At 41.0% G+C, this 17,093-nt stretch overlaps 1 protein-coding gene across 1 annotated transcript in view; it reads left to right on the forward strand.

Annotated features, from left to right (window-relative positions):
- LOC121961353 (ankyrin repeat and sterile alpha motif domain-containing protein 1B-like) overlaps positions 1-17,093 on the forward strand; it is a 283,009-nt gene that overhangs the window by 199,587 nt on the left and 66,329 nt on the right. The window contains 3 exon segments of the mRNA XM_042511305.1: positions 584-706; positions 3,912-3,981; positions 6,932-7,038. Of these exon segments, the coding sequence (XP_042367239.1) occupies positions 584-706; positions 3,912-3,981; positions 6,932-7,038 (300 nt within the window).

Genomic DNA, 17,093 nt, shown 5'->3' on the forward strand with positions numbered 1-17,093 from the left:
TTTTTTTTTGCATTATGAAAGCAGTTGAAACTTTAACACACTTTTCACTCTTCTGAGACATTTATGTAAGAGGCCATGGCCAACATAAAAGTATCTTTTATTAAAAGTTATAAGAAGTTCCTCTTTTTATATAAGTGTAGGTCAGCAAAGAGATCTCAGTTAGCAATGAGAGCAAATGCGTTTATTGTAAATATTCAGCTGAATCAATTATCCACAGAGATAGTTTGCATCTTGCTGTATCATGCAGTGACTTCAGAAACAGCACAGAAACCAGTGCAACCAATTAGATAACTCAGTAATCTGGGCCACTGTGCTCCCTGCTGTGCGGCACATTTTTATGAGAAGACTTCTTTAATTCATTGTAAATAAATCATAAGCTAAATACATAGTCTGTTTGATGAAAAATGCTTCTTTAAAGATGAAACTTTGATGAGTGCCGAAAGGACTCGGTTATTCTCTTAACAGTTTTTAGTGCTCAGTTGTCCAGATTTTTACTGTAAGGTTAAAGTATTTGGCAACCTTTGCATCTCATTGTAGTAGGATTATGATTAGAAAACAAATTGTTGGTTTTTGCTCTGGCCAGGAGGAGCACAGCTGGGGGTCTGGATCTCGTGGCCAGGGGCCTGGGACTCCGAGCCCAGGAGAGGGTGCCAGCCCGGGGGGGAGACTGGAGAGAACGCCTTCCTTCACTGCAGAGTGGGAAGAGGTAAGAGGAGGATTTTCCAGACATTTAAAGCTCAATACCAATGTTTAAGATTGATTGAGATATAGAGGAAAGTGGTCAGTTTTACAGAACTAGAAATCAACCTCCTTTCCTCTCTTCGGTTATTCCCTTTACTGTGACACTGCGTGTATTTCTGTAGTAAAAATCATGCTTTTCCAAGTGAAGGATCTCTGCAGGGGGCAGTCGAAACCTCTGCACCCACAGCAATGAGCTTCTCCAGTTTTTGCTCGCTTTGAAATTCACTCGGCTGCTACAGTGCAGAAGGAGCTCCAGTGCTAATTTAAACATGCTCTCACATTGATTTTCCTCTGTAACCAGCACTGGAGCTGCAGGGAAAAGCAGATACAAGAGAGAAAGCAGTTTCTCTTATAGGAAGCAGAGGTCGAGGACGCTGCTGTGTGTTTGGTCTCTGTGTTTTTGTGCCCCGGGCTTCCGCGGTGTTAAAGGGTCTTTGACACAGATGTGATGCATCGACTGGACGAGACTGTTGGATCTCACTTCTCTATAAACGCGTCAGGTCACAGACACATTAACTTCTGCTCACTGGTCATTATTCACACTACAGACAACACACACTTATGTAATCTGGTCCTTATGCATGTCTACACCCTGAAATGAAGTATCTCATACTGTTATATTTTGTTATGATGAGAATGACTTAATTAGTCTTTCTATTTTTAAGATAATGCTAATGCATGTAACTGGAAGTACATTTGTGCGTGCCTTTTCACATTTGCATGTGCATGTTCATTAGTTCCTCAACACAGCTCATAACTTGCTGATGGTGATGAATTACCATATGGAATTTCCCATAATTCTTTGCAATTAAGGTGACCTTTCCTGTTTAATTGCATGCTACGGGAGGACGAGATAAGATGGCTTCAGGGAAATTTACAGAGTGATTTATGGGGATTTCACAAGCGAAAAATAACAAAGTTGCAGCACATGCTCAGGAAAGAGTTGCTTTATTAGCAAGAGGCAATTCACGGGGGATGTCCCACTACAGTCAATGATCTGAGGATATCCATACTCATTAGTGCTACAGGCACAAACAAGGTAGTTTCTGCATGTTACAAATGTGTGCTTTAATCCGGCTTTACCTTGAAAATCGCTGATGTTGAATTGTTTGTGGTTATTTGGATGTTAATTAACAGCCTGTAGGGAAATGTTGGTGTGTGTGATGTGTTCAGTATGAATAAGACTACAGTGATGGTGGATTAGCTATTGGGTAATACAGGTTTATAACTACCTGAATCTTATATTTGTAGTTTAGTTACAGTCATCAAACATAAAAATAAAGACTAAGTTACGTGACATTGTGTTGCATGAGAGTCTTGTGTGGACTTGAACATGTTGTTAATACTATAACTAAAATGGGGAAGAGCACTGCTGTGACCAGGAAATGCTCTGGGTTTGTAAGATCAAACACCCTTTTTTCTATCACACCTTGAGTGCTTTCCTGCAGCGAAGAAAACTCCACATTGCTCAATTATCTCTCATGATAGAGAAAAGATTACAAAACCGTTTTTTGTGTGTTGGGTTCCAGGAAGATTAGCTGATACTAGGGCATTAGCTAACATGGATCCTAATAAACTTTACCCCTTACTGAGATCTTCTTGCATAAAGAAGTGTAGTATGTGCAGTCAGATAATCTTTTAAACAAACCTACAGGTTTGCCCAACTTATTTGAAAGAGAAAATGCAGCAAACCATAAATATATTACCAAAACATTTTAAAATGCCATAAATGTTTAGTTTATCCTGTACATATACACTGATCAGCTGCAACAATGAAACCACTGACAGGTGAAGTGAATACTATTGATCATGTCGTTACAATGCAATGTTCTGCTGGGAAGCCTACGATCCTGGCATTCATGTGGATGCCCGTTGACACGTTTCACCTACCCAAACTATAGATTAAGTACACAACCTCATGGCAGCTGCACTCCCTGATGTTCCCTGACCGCCAAAACTTCTCAGGAATGGCTTGAGGAACGTGAGAATGAGCTCAATGTGTCGACCTAGCCACACCTAGGAAGTGTGTGCACTTGGACTTTAACAATGTCTGAGTGGGTGCACTCAAGGTTTCCTGGCAGAGTATTGAACCCTAACAAGATAATCAATGTTTCCTTCATCTCTCAGTGGTTTTAATGTTGTGGCTGATTGGTGAATAAGTATAAATCTGTACATAACCATTGCAATTTGCAGGCCAACATCCTAGTTGTGTGCACAGTTTTCTTTTGCAACAAAGCATTATTGAAAATTTCCAGTGAGTTCACTTTTAGTTTAACCTCCAAATAAAATGGTTCAGAATAAATGGGCCTAAGATCATCTGACTCTATTGTTTGCTGTATTCCCAAAACTCAGTAATAACATTATTTTGTACAAATATGAAGAAAACAACAGTAAGCTGTATCTATAGTTTTTGCTTGAAGCAACAATAATAAAGCAGAGTCAAGTGATCAGTTTTCGTTAGATTGTTGCTACGATCGACTTTGTTATAAATAGCAATGTAATCTATTCTTCAGATTGAAAAAAACTAATGTAAAGTTATTCACGTACAGTGAGAGTTGAGCTCCTAGGTTCCACATGGGAGGTACATGTGAATTAGTGCTTAGTGTGCAGTGACATATGCAGACATTGCTACCTGTATTTTATTTAGCCACATGGATAAGGCCACGTTCGTGCTGTGCCAGCTTGTAAACTCTGTTTACATCTGTCAGACCTTGAACCTTTAAACACCCATCTCTGACCAGCCGCAACAAGGCCGGTTCTCTGACCTGTGGTGAGCTGGCGGTCCTGACAGGTGGACGGATGTGCAGGTCGCATAGTTCAGTGGTTAGCAGCAGGTCCAGGGTCAGGGCTGACCGGTCGACAGCCGGCAGTCAGACACTAATGAAGCCACTGTAGCTCCCTCCAGTCACTCTAACTCTTTCTTCATCTCTGCTCCACCTTTAAGATTCCTGCTAACACATCTTTTTTTTTCCTGCTCTGCTCCTCCATGCTTTTCAATTCACAGGGGGAATGACTGACATTCAGCGAGCTGGCTGGCGTAATGATCATGTTATGTGACACTTGAATCCAGAAACAGGAGTCAGCCTTATTAGTGGGAAATGACTTTCCCTTGAACTGCTGTACATCTCTCTCTAACTCTGGCTCTGTCGCTTTCTCTGCCATTTGTTCAGATCGACAAGATTATGAGCTCCATTGGGGCGGGAATAAGCAGCGGACTGGACATCAAGGAAGATGCCTCAGGTAAAAAACACACAAGTTTGTATGTGTAAAAATGTCAATAAATCTGACTTATTAGAGTTTGGTCTTATTTGAGTAGTTCTGGCCATCATTAATTGTGGTTATAACATTGTACTCGCCGTAGTTAATGTTGAGAAGACTGCAACATTTTTAACAACGACATCTGACAAGGTTAGAAACACAAACAGCTGGATTCTGACAGCCAACAGTGGGGGTAGATAGCGCCCAGCTGGAGATCCCTCAAGGTCAGCGGTCCTTTCCCTGGAGGTCGAGAACCACAGTAAATCCTGGGGTAGTGAACATTTAAAGAAGAAAAGCATTTGCTGCACAATTTTTTTGTGTATATATTCTGAATGATTGGAAATATCACTTTTTTAGGCTTCTAAACTTTTTGGTAACTAGTTACTGATTCATAGACATATGCAGCTGTTGACAATAGAATTGGTTGGTTTTTTTTAAATTTAACTTAATTTTCCAATTAAGAGAGGTGGGCAATGCCGGTAATGTTTGGGTTTTAGGAGCATTCTTTGGACATGTGGCGCATTTGAAAATTACGTCTCAACTGACTTGTGGCCTCTTTCCTTTTCATGGTCAGCTCTGCATGTTGGGCACAAACCAACAGTTTTCAAAGTTGGTGTAGGGATGCATGCTGAAAAAAAAAGCTCATATTTCTTGTCAAAAGGAGAAGCACACCGGCTATTAAACATTATGAAAGACTTGGATATCAAAAGGTTAATAATACAACATCAACCTTTTCAAGAAGGTGGTTGAAGGAATGAAAGAGGGAGGCTGTGTTTACACAGTTGAGCAAATCTGTCACAGGTGAAAAGCTTTAAAAAAAAAAATCATATTTTGACTCAGAGAAGCAAAATGTCATAAGTGGCTCCACTTTTCCGTATTTTGACAAGATAAACAACATGTCAGGGCATGTTAATGGGAATATATGCGGCTGCATGTAAACAGGAATATTAGTGGGATCATTATTTTCATTAGCACTGTAAAGCCAAGTAGGAATATTGCATTTTTCAGGGTAAACGCAATAAACAGAATATTTTGTGCATTGAATTGATATTAGTGATCAAACAGGTAAAGTAATTAATGGTGTAATATGCAGGAATGTCAGTTATTATGAATCAACATGATGCCATGCCTACTCAACAAACGCCAAATTAACTCTTGTTTGGCATTTCGCCTCACTATTCTTTCTAAGTAATGCTAAGTAAAAGTTCCCACATAGATGTGCACCTGTTCACTACTTTTTCATAAAGGTGGGTGTACACAGCTGTACATGTCTCGAACCTGAAAAATGACAAGAAAATAAGGATATAAATTCAGAGAGCAGAGTCTCTGCAGATAAATACTCTGCCACACACTACTAGTGGGTCATAAGTGATTTTTTAGAGGGGTTTCTTCTGTATGAGTCTTTTTTCTTTTATTTTTTACACAATCCTGCATAGTTTGTCTTCAGTGTCTCCGAAGCTCTTTGGTTATGAAGAAGCCTTCAGAGGAGGTGGAGCCACAGAGAAATGATGAATGATATTTGTCTCCCTGCTTAACTTGCGCTGAAAGCTTTAACCATTATTACCAATCAGAATGATGGTCAGAACTACAAAAATAAGACTTAAATAGACATGAATCAGAATTATCCTTAAAGATACGAGTTTGTGTTGGTGATTTTGCTTTTTGACTTCCTTGTGCGCATCAAATCCCTGTTTTCTTCTACAGTTTTTTTTCACCTGCGTACCTTAAATCCTCTGCCACTCATCTCTATTTACTGCGTTCATCCCCCTCTCCCTGTGTTAACTCCCCCATCCTCCACCTCCTGATCCCCGCTCCTCTCTTCCTCTCTCTTTTCATCTATGAATGCTAAGCCTCTGCTAACCATGGTTACCACAGGGCGAAATCCTGTTTGTGCCAAACCAGCCCCCCCACCAACACACACATACCTACACCACAAACACAGACAAACACACACATATAGATGCGGCAGCATACATACACTCAGCACGGTGTGTGTGTGTGTGTGTGTGGGAGGGAGCTCAGCTTCTTGCAGACAAAGAAGCTGGAGCTGTTTGTGATGGCTATTATCAGCAGAGCGAGCCAGATATATGGAGAGCAGGAGAGAGCAGGGTGACGATCGACACCGTGAGAGAAGATAGAGACAGGAGGTAGACAGAGGAAAGTGAGCAAGAGAGAGAGGAAGAGAGAGAGAGAGGGAATGAGGGAGGAAAGCATCGCTCAGAGAGAGGAGAGAGAGAGAGGAGGCTGCAGAAGCATACAGATGAGAGTGGGAGTACTTGATAAAGAGAAATCTACAGCACAGGCAGCTCTCGCTCTCTCTCTCTCTCTCTCTCTCTCTCTCACACACACACATTTGCACACACACACACACGCGCTCAAGGGAGCAGCCAAGCGAGCGCAACAGCTGAAAAAGAAAGCGGCTGCTGTGCTGAGCGCGACAAACACAGTCAGTCGCTTTTTGCTTGCAGGATCTATACCTCCAGTCTTATCCGACACCCATCTCTGGCAGGATTTAACCCCAGGACGGTAGCTGGTTTCTGGATACAACTTCAGCCTCCGCCCCCCCTCCTCATCCTCCCTCTGGCTGGATTCAGAGAAAGCAGCATCTGGACCTACCCTTTACCCACTTGCACCCGTGCATGCTGACCCCCTCTCTCCTCACCATGCCTCTAGCCTAGCCTCTCCTTCTTCCTCTTCCTCCTCCTCCAACTCCTTTCTTCACCTCTTCCCCTCCCTCTACCTGCCTCCCCTGTATCCTCCTCCTCCTGCTGCCTTGCCAAAAGACTCCTCAAAAGCATGGCGGGCTCCTTCGACAGCCACTTTGCCCGCCATAACATGATGTGGCAGTGCCAGCTGTCTCAGCCGGACTGCCGCTGCTACCGCGTGGACGGCTACTCCTTACTGAAGCGTTTGCCCCTCCACCCCCTCATAGGTCCCCGCTGCCCGCTGCAGTCTGTGGGCCAGTGGCTTGACTCCATCGGTCTGGTCCAGTACGAGAACCACCTGCTGGCCAATGGATTTGACAATGTCCAGTTTATGGTAAGTGTTTGCACATGTGTTTTTCAGGGTTGAAAGGGAAGCAGGTGGGATCTTTACGCTGGGAGTTTAGGATGATCACACATTTCTCTTTCCTTCTTGTTCATTTTTGTCTTTTCTTTGGCTCTTTTTTTGATGCTTAAAATGTAATCCCCTCTCTCTGTCTGTCCCACCTCCCTCTAAGCTGTCTCTGCTCTGAGGTATAGCTCATCATCACTCATCATTTTCTTTGCAGTGATTAGCGTCCCCTTACTCTGATCCCCTTTTGTTAACTGGATTCCCTCCTCTTTGTATCGTCCTCTCTCTCATTCTTCCTTTCCCATCATCGCTGCCTCTCCCCGCTGATGCCATGTAAGGTCCTCCTACGCACAGAAATCCTACGCCAGCATCGAGCTGCAGACATACATGCTATACTGAAAAAATGCATGTCAGAAACCACGCTTGTAACATGGTTACATACTCTTGCCATACTTGCATACTTTTGTGTTTCTATGCACGTCGTGGACGTGCTTAAAAACACAACCACCTGTAGCCTGTGGATCAGGATGCAACCTGATCCTCCTTTTTATCCGATGGTCCCCTCATCCACAGTGACGTAGGAAGAGAAACTCGCTGGGTCATTTCGCATTCAGAAACTCCTTTGATGTTGGCGTGTGAGTGTGTATGTGTGTTGGTTATATCCACAGGAAGAGAGGGTGAGTGAACGATGAAGCAGAGAATGAGGAGAGAAAAGCACAGAGAAGCGATGAAGTCAAATTGAGAGGAATTGCAGCAGAGGCAGAGCGAAGAGACGCTGCAGAAGGATGCTGACTGGAGGAGTTTATCTAGAGTTGCACATTGTTGCTGTTGGGGAAAATGGCAACTTTTCAGGACTAAAAACAGCTTTTTTTCGGGGTTTATCTGAAGGGTTTTAAAAGCAAAGTACTATCAGTAGAGAAGAATGTGTTTTCTTTTAGATAAGGCTGCTGATGCTTTATTTTCATACAGTTCTACCAGTTTAACTTCACTTAGATGTCACTTTCTTAAAAGAGGTCAACTAACAATTTATGCAGGCATTTGTATATGTGTGTGTGTGTGTGTGTGTGTGTGTGTGTGTGTATGCGTGTGTGCGTTGTGGTCCTCCACTCAGTGTGACCTGCATCTCTTTCTTTTGGTTACCCTGGCAACACGGGGAAATCACAGAATCTCTTTCTCCGTGTGTTTCTCCCTCACGTGGTCACTGTGTATCTGTATGATTTTGACCGCACTTTACAGGCATCATTAACTATTTCATACTGGTGAACTGGTTTTGGGAGGGATGGAAAGATGCTATTAATTTCGTGTAGCATGTGTGTGGGAGAGGACACTCTACAGTTAAACATCGCAGATCTCTGCAGTGGCTAGTGGCTTTTTTTTTATTATTATTAACCAGTCCTTAACTGCTACAGTCCTAACACACCCTCTCCTCCTTTACTACTCATTTTGTTTTTCCTTGTCAGCTCAGTTCCATAAGGCTTCATTGACATGTTAAGAAGGAAAAACATGTTGCAAGAGCATGAACAAAGTAAATTATGCATTAAATGCCTGTGTTAAAAAGTGGTGATATTTAGAGCGTGTGAAGTGAAACAGCTCATTTGAAATAAGTAAGAAGAGAAATACACAGCAGCATAAAATTAAACATTCTTTATATTATTGTCTTTCTTTCTTCCTCTGCATCCTGCAGTAATGTTGTGTGCAGTAATGGCTCCAGCACAAATGTTAGTTATCCTTTTTGTACAGATTCCACAAGTATTAAAGTATTAAAATTATTTAGCCATAATCTTTTTTTCCCTTTTTTTGCATTATAAGAAAGCATATGACATAATAACAGTGGAGCTACTGATCACAATATAATAGGACAAAACAGGAAGTTAAAAAATTTCACATATGTTCATATAAAAAAAAACAACAGCTTAATACATAACACATAACTATCAATTCATAAGATATTATTTACAAATAACTAATAAATTTAGGTCAGAGGATACATTTGGTCAGCACAGGACATGACAGGGGTACCATAAACACATGCATACACACTCAGGTGAACCAAATTCAGCTGTGTGATTCAAAACACGTCACTATGCGTCGCTTATGATTTTTCTGGGGAATGTCACCACAGACAACCAGTTTGTATTATTGCAAATGCAACGACTTTTATTAATTGGCCACTGGCCATTGGCCAATCAGCATTGTGTTCCCTTATTCTGCGATATAGTTACTTAATAGACATTTAAATGGAAATCTTTGTCTGCCTGATGATTGTAGTCTAATAAGCACTTTCTATACCTGAGGGAAATATCTGGCTTTTAATAAATGCTCCACAATGTTCACCAGCTAGTTACAAACTTTGTACAGTGTACAAACCGTTTCTATGAGCTATTTGCTGAAAACAAACTGGTGAGACTGAAACAATAAGCTAAATGAGCTAATGCAGTTTTATAATGTCATTTCACCCAGTGTTAATATTAAAACATAGACTGGTACAGCTGAAAATTAAAAACGTGACTTGGCATAGAAGTCACTGGGCAGTGTAGGACCATTAGACCACCAGTAATACCATTTACTGTTTACCATTTACTCAGTGAGGGAATTCATAACCAAATGTGATGATTAGCAGAGATCCAGTCCTCCAAATGTTGGCTGTCTCTTTTTGAAAAAAAAAAAACAAAACACCTTTTTTCCTTTTTAGGATTATTTTGGGTGGTCTTTTCCCCTTTATTGATAGGATGGCCGTATAGAGAGGAAATGAGTGAGAGAGTGGAGGGACAACACGCACCAAAGGGCTGCGGGTCAAAATCAAACCCTGGCTGCTGCAAAGGCCTCAGTCCATATTGTACACTCTAACACATTAACCAGAGGTCACCCCGAAAAACAAAAAAAGTTTTGTCTTTTGTGTGTGTGTGTGTGTGTGTGTGTGTGTGTGTGTGTGTGTGTGTGTGTGTGTGTGTGTGTGTGCGTGCGCGCCTTTTTTTAGGTATTTCTGACTAAGTTGTGGTTGGAATAATTGCATTGCGTAGGGAAATTTGTCTTGGCTGCTATATAAAGATACATACATGGTGCAGAAATAGGCTTAGTGCAGACATAAAGTGCATTCAATTATATGCAACACTGCCTCTCATTTTACACCCTCCTTCTGTCGAGTTCAGGAGATTCATTGACGGAGGGATCAAAGAGTTTTATACCTATTCAGGTCTCTCCTGTCTTTAATAGAAACCCTATATAGCATCTCCTTGATGGAAGCAGTTTGTATTCTAAATACAGGACATGAGAAGGGTCTGCAATGACTTTAGCCTTTATAAATACAGATTTTTCAAAGAGCATTTGGAGGGGGGAAATGCTCCCTTTCCGACATCACTTCCGTTGCTGCAGGGTTCCTGCAGGCATGCAATTTCTGCAAAAGTTGTGAAATTTGAAGAAAAAAAAAAGCAATCTTTTTTTTTCACTTTTTTGATTTGTATGATCAAATGATGTTACAGGAAAAGCAGACATATGAATGAATAAATGACTTATGGAGGGAATTTAACTTTCTTAAAGTTTTGTAGAGAATTTAACATTCATCATTTTAAGTTTGTAATAGAATATAAGTGAAAGCATTCTGTCATGGCTATACGATAATTACATGAAATGATAGACATGAAATGATTTCATTGAATACATTTACTCAGTTTTTTGACACCATAGCAACATATCGTGATACGTATTGTATTTTGCCATCCTGCCATTCCATCTGATTTTTTCTTTTTTTTTAGCGAGCCGTCCATGAGGTTTCGCCGGTCTGCCATCTGCCAGATTTCTTGTCACTGCAGCATTACTTGCATCAAGTTATGGGAATTGATACAATATCATGGAAAAGTCATGGATATGTTTTGAAAATACATTGATAAATGTGTGGTAACCCTGTTGCTTTGACTGGTTTGTTTATTTGTAATTTAAAAAAGACGCTGTGTTAGTGCCCAGGCATCTGTTAACTTAAGCAGTATTTATTTTTGGCTTAAAATGTAATATAATCCTCTGTTAGTAAAGTCCCCAGGTAAACTCTCCCATCATTTACACCTCTTCCTGTTGCACTCTCACACTCACATGACAGCGCACTAAGGTATTTTACTCTCATTTGCACCTATTTTGTAGTCGCTTACAGTATTTGGCAGTGCTTCTGAGAGACTAGGGGATTCTGTGCTCTCCTGGCTGCGCCCCTCTTGTCTTAAAATGTTCCTCAGTAGCTCAGTCATCTCCTGTGAAAAGCCTTTGGATAGAATTAATATTGAAAAGAGACAAAGATGAAACAGCCCTACAAACATCACGGTGACTTCGAAGTCCCTGTTGTGGCTCTCTGTGAAAGTTTCAGCGGCGTCTCACTTGCTGAGCAATTTTTTAACCTCTTTTTGTTGGTCGTGATTAAACAGGAGGACAGTTAGTGCTTTCCGACCTTGGGCAAACTCAACACAAATTGATATTAATGCAGTTGAGGCACAGGCTGCAGGGATTACATTTGCGCTCCTTTTTGATTGTTGGCTGTGGATTTTTCAAGGAGATGTTTGGGTCAAATTCATTTCAGCTCCACTCAGCACGGGGAATTGAGTTAAACTGCAGATTCAAACAGAAACAAGTCAGCGCATTGGAAAGTTAAAGCTTTCTTTTTCATTTCAGGGCCAGTTCAAGTTCGTCTGTGGAATTGATTGGTTTGCAAATGAATTTGACCTCGAGCACGATCTTTATCAGTAAATGGCAGCAAGAAGGTGATATGTACTGCAGGAATGTATGACACACACATAAACATGGACCAGTCCAATCTATCATTACCATTTACCACTAATGGGGGTCATTAGAGTGGGCGTGACTGCTCACCTTAACCAGCCAGTAGAGGACAAGTGCTGCTGGATTGATGGACGGACAGCAAAGGGGTGGACTGGTTGGTATGGAAACTGTATTTGATATGAAGGACACCGGATGGAGACTAATCACACCCTTTTTGAATGCGTGCATGCGTTTATATGGGTGTGTGAGACAGGGGGAGGGGGAGCAATGGAACAAAGAGTCATATAGAGAGATTTTATTGTGTGTTTACCCAAAGACCAGCTGAAATGACACTGACTGAAAGCAGAATCCGCATCAAAAAAACAAACAAAAAAACACAACCCTCACTATCCTTCTTGCTTAAAGCTCAGTTAATACTGTGCAATTTTGGGCTGTCCCAGACGAAAGATGACCAACGTGAAAGAAATGAGGCCCTATCTTTGGTCGTGGCTCTAAAACGGTGGTTCTGCGTCGCACAGTGAGAAAGGTTCAAGGATGGCCATTGTCACGGTCATGTGATCAGACATTGTCAGACATTTGGGATGAGTATCTCACTGTGTGGCTGCTGTTACCACCTACATCTACTAACCAACCAATAGAAATGCAGCATGAAATTACCGACTGATCAGCGCGACACTGGCACTAAAAGCTTGTAGATGGTAATGGATACTTAAAGCGTTCGTTGCAGATTAGGCATGCCAAGTCGGCCTCTTTTCCTGAGCCATGACTGCATCCACATTCTCCTCCTCTTCTGTAGACACACATAAATGCCACTATAGCGAGGGCTCGGTTCATGATTGTTTCATTTTTCTTTTACCACTACAGCAGCACAGATAGGTGACACAAGCTGCGACGTTTTGTTTTTGCATATCGACCTCGATGGACGTATGTTGTAACCTGCGATTCAGTAGGTGTTGTTATTGTACAGTCTGCATGCATTAAACCTGATGTCGTACCCATGTTCATTAAGCACCATGTCTCACAGTGTAGCTGCACTTTGGCTTGCTGAACAGGCTAACAGGGAAAAGGGCCTGCTAATGTTAATTTGCTGGCCTGATTAGCTTGTCAGTTGTAGCACAGACATAAAGGAGCATTTTTTTCTGCCTTTAAATAAAAAAGTGTTTTTTTGGCCACCTTGGGATGACGCAGTAACCTCGTAACATGTAAACGACACATTGACTTTGTTGACATGCACACTCATATTCCCATTTTATTCAAATTATGGCAGTATTCTGAATTTTATACTGATCGTATAAACAGCAATTTCCAATAATAACATGGGATATGACGATATTAGGGTTTTAGGTGCATTTTTTGACATGAATACTGTGCGTTTTTTTTACTGCAGTCTACTTCTCTTGTCTGGTTATAGTCAGCTCTGTGCATCATACACAAACCAAGTAGCCAACAGTTTGCAGGGCTGTGGTTGAGATGCACGCTCAGAAGAAAAGCTCACTTTCTGATGAGAAGCAGAAACACATTGCATAGTCGTAAAATCCACCACTGGTGGTAAACTTGAAAAAATCCCAGTTTTGATGTAAAATGGTACAAGTGTGGAATTTTAATGGAATATTCATTTTAATTAGCCATGTAAAAAGCTTAGAATGAATATTGTCTTTTTCATGTTTTGTGCATGGAAAAGTAGTTAGTGTCACCTTAAAAAGTTGATTAGTGAACTTTACAGATCCAGCAGACACAAAGCAACTTATCATTCATTTGAAGTCATGCTTGTGGCTACCTGAGGATTATAATAGCAATAATAACTCTCCTTTTCTGTTTTAGTTTCTACTGAGGCCTGCGGGAAATATCTGTCTCTTTAACTGCTAAAAGCTCCACTTTGTTCACCTGCTATTCAGTAACTTTGGGTTCATCAGAGCTTGTTTTTTTGCTGAAAACAACTTCCAGTTCCTGCTGAAAAATAAACTAATGAAAGCGGTGAAACTGAGACAACAGTTAAGTTGCAGAACGTTAAATAAAACAATGAGCTTTAAGAGCTAAATGGCTCTCTGTAGATTTATGGGGAACTGCAGTTTGAAGAAAACTCTCAATTGTGGCATTTAGAGCTGCAGCGATTTTCTGATTAGTCAGTTAGTCGTCAACTAGTAAATTAATAGCCAACATCATTTAATAAGCATTTAATCAGTTTGAGTCACAAGGTTTAGTCACAAAAAACAGCTGTTTAATACTCCACTTTGTTCTTCAGGTCGTCAGTAACTCTCCGTTCTTTCTGTTCATGTTTGGTTCTAGGCTGGTAGTGTACAGTTGGTTCATTAGCGCTTTTTTGTTGAAAACCAGCAGCCCAATGAATTTCTGATGAGAGCAGTGAGACTGAAACAAAACAGTGAACGGATGACTAATTGTGATTTCAGTTAGATTTTGATTATTAAACTGTTTTCAGTGCAAGGTCCGGCATAATGTGTTCCACAAAACTGCATCCAGTCAGAAAAAGGTTTGCTTTTGATAGAAAGCAGTGTCTCAAATTCATGCATGTTCAAAACCACTTAAAGGAGGATCTTGGGCACCTTCATGGGACTAGGCTGCAGCAAAGAGCCCATTCACCTTGCATAGTCCTCTGACTGCAGTCACACTGTCCCTGTTAACACATCATTACCATCAAAGATACACACACTCCACACAGGACGTGGCATACCAGCGTAGACGCTCAGAAGTGTGACCAGAATATAGAAAGCGGAAGGAAGAGCGGGAAGGAGGTCGATAGTGGAAATGATACGATTAAGCGCGGACTGTTAGAGCTCTCTTGGGAGATAAACACTACAGAAACTCTCTTAAGACTCAAATAAACTGATGCTCTGTAAAATGTGGAGGCACAAAAACAAATACTCAAAGAATTTCAAGTAACACTCCTTTATGAGGATGCTTTTTTATTTGGTGTCAGGCAGCACAGTGAATTGAAAGAAAGATGGAAACCAGCTGATGGAGATAGAGGTAGAGCGGGATTGTGCAAAGATGAATGGGGGCGCAGTAGTAGATAGATAGCAGAAATGAAGAGATAAAGCATGATGTCGTGCAGTGTGTACTAAAGAAACAGGAGTTGATAAGAGCCGCCGTGAGGCTAGCGAAATTAATTTGACCCAACTATTCTTCAGAGGGAGGAAACATTATTTGAAATGAAATATTGCATATCAAATGCAAAAAAAAACCAACCAGATAAATGCAACAGTTTGTAAAGAACCAAAATGAGTTTGGATTACGGGCAGAAAGTGAGAAGAGATGGTTTGAATAGTAAGTAAGAAAGAGGCAACAAAATAATGAGAAAAGACTTTGATAGGAGAGCAGTGGAGAATGGAAAATGACTGAGAGAGGAGAGGCGAGGGATGAACAGAGGCATGAAAGAAACACAACAGAGAAAGAGCAAGAGATACAGTATGCCGAGCGTGATTTGTAGTACTCTTCTAAGCCTGTTGGCACAGATAATGGCCTTCACTACCATCACTGAATATCAATTTTTGCTCCGTCTTTAGTCTTGCCTCAGCCCCCTACCACCGTGCATGAATTTTAATTCCTGCGTTCACAGTGCTTGTGACCCACTGCGGCGATGTTTTTAAGCACTGTGGTCGGAGTATCACAAGCTAACCACAGGCCATTGCAATTTTTATCAACACTGCGGATGCTAAACACCTTTCGCCATCAGCAGAATAAATTGTTAGTGTTCATAACAGCTCTGCATACTAAGTGTTTGGGAATTTATCATACGTATGCAAAACAAAATAACTGTGTTTACTCTCACAATACAGAATAGACAATGTAGGCTTTAGCAGGAAAAGCTGAGCCCAGAAAACAGCCAATTTTTGATTGTTGTTTCTCTCTCATTTATCTTTGCTCAAGTTATATTGATGTATCTGTGCGATATACATGCCCCGATCCATCATGTGCGCTCTGAGATGACAGATATGGGACAAACATAATGTTAAGACACAACAGGAGACGGGGCACGATAGGTTTGAAGATAGAAAGAACAAACATTAAGAAACTATATCTCTCTCTATCAGGATCCCAACAGGGAGCAATTAGTCATGCCTTTGAGTCCCCCCACAGTCTACTCTGCGCTGACTCCACGAGTCATTACTCTGCTGTGAAGTTAGAGCATGGTAACTCCAATGCTGGCTTAACTCTGCACTCTATTAATCAGCTTGGGAGCTGATCTATGAACTGCACTCGTCTCACCGAGGCCCCGGCGAACAGGTCGTTGAGCTGAATGTGGAAGGAATAAGTTTAGCCACAGGATGAACTCAATCAGCTGCTGCCGCAGATTTCAATGCAGGGACAGACTGCTGGAGCACCGGAGACAGAGTTATACTAATAAGCCTGCTGCTGCATAACTCACTTTAAGGGGATTCTTTCGGCCAAAGTGTGTTGACATTTTAAACTTAATTCTTGAAGGTAAAGTTTGGAGAACTCCGCCAGAGGAATCTAAAAAAAACTGTTGTGGTAACTGAATGAGAGGATGGATTCGTAAACCATTTGTTTGATTTGGCAGTCTGTGTGCACATGGATTCATAAACTCAGGGGGAAATCATTTGGAAACACAGAATGAAGATGCATTAATGAGAAATAGTACTGCTTTTAATGTGGACCTTTGACCTTCAGATTAAAAGGTTTGGTTTGGTTGGATTTTAAGGCATTGCAATTAGTTATTTAAAGTTTCTACCATCTAAATAAAAACAGCTATTTATGTAGTTTTATTTAAATTTTATTTAACCAGGCAAAATTGCAGGCTGCATAAAGACTACCACACATTGACTGCGCAAGCAGTTAATAACTGTACAACATTTATTGTAAGACAGCGGCCTCTACTGGCTGTTGTAAATAAATCAGGATTAGAGGAGGAAGTGACGTGACGTAGCATAAGTCTGCATAATGTACAAATATCAAAAAAAGTTCCTATAAGGTGAGCGGGAGGGGATATGGATCAACTAAACTAACACAGGACTTTCCCCCAGGGGACTGGTGTTCTTGTCCTGAGGTCATCGTTGATTTCTTTTATTGTTGGTGTAGCCTAGTATCCCAGTATTTATAGCTAGTGACGTATGTCATGTGACATATGTAATGTTATTGACAAAATTAACTATTGAATGCCAAACCACAGTGCTTTTGCTGAACCTAATGAGATATTTTGGGAGGCGAACTGTGAGTGTTTCATGAAGGTAAGGACATTTTTAAAACTATAACTGTAGGAATGTGATGTATTGGGGCCAGTCATTTAAGTTGTTTTGGAAGTCAGT

Source organism: Plectropomus leopardus, chromosome 22 (genome assembly GCF_008729295.1).
Source record: "Plectropomus leopardus isolate mb chromosome 22, YSFRI_Pleo_2.0, whole genome shotgun sequence".
NCBI lineage: Eukaryota > Metazoa > Chordata > Actinopteri > Perciformes > Serranidae > Plectropomus > Plectropomus leopardus.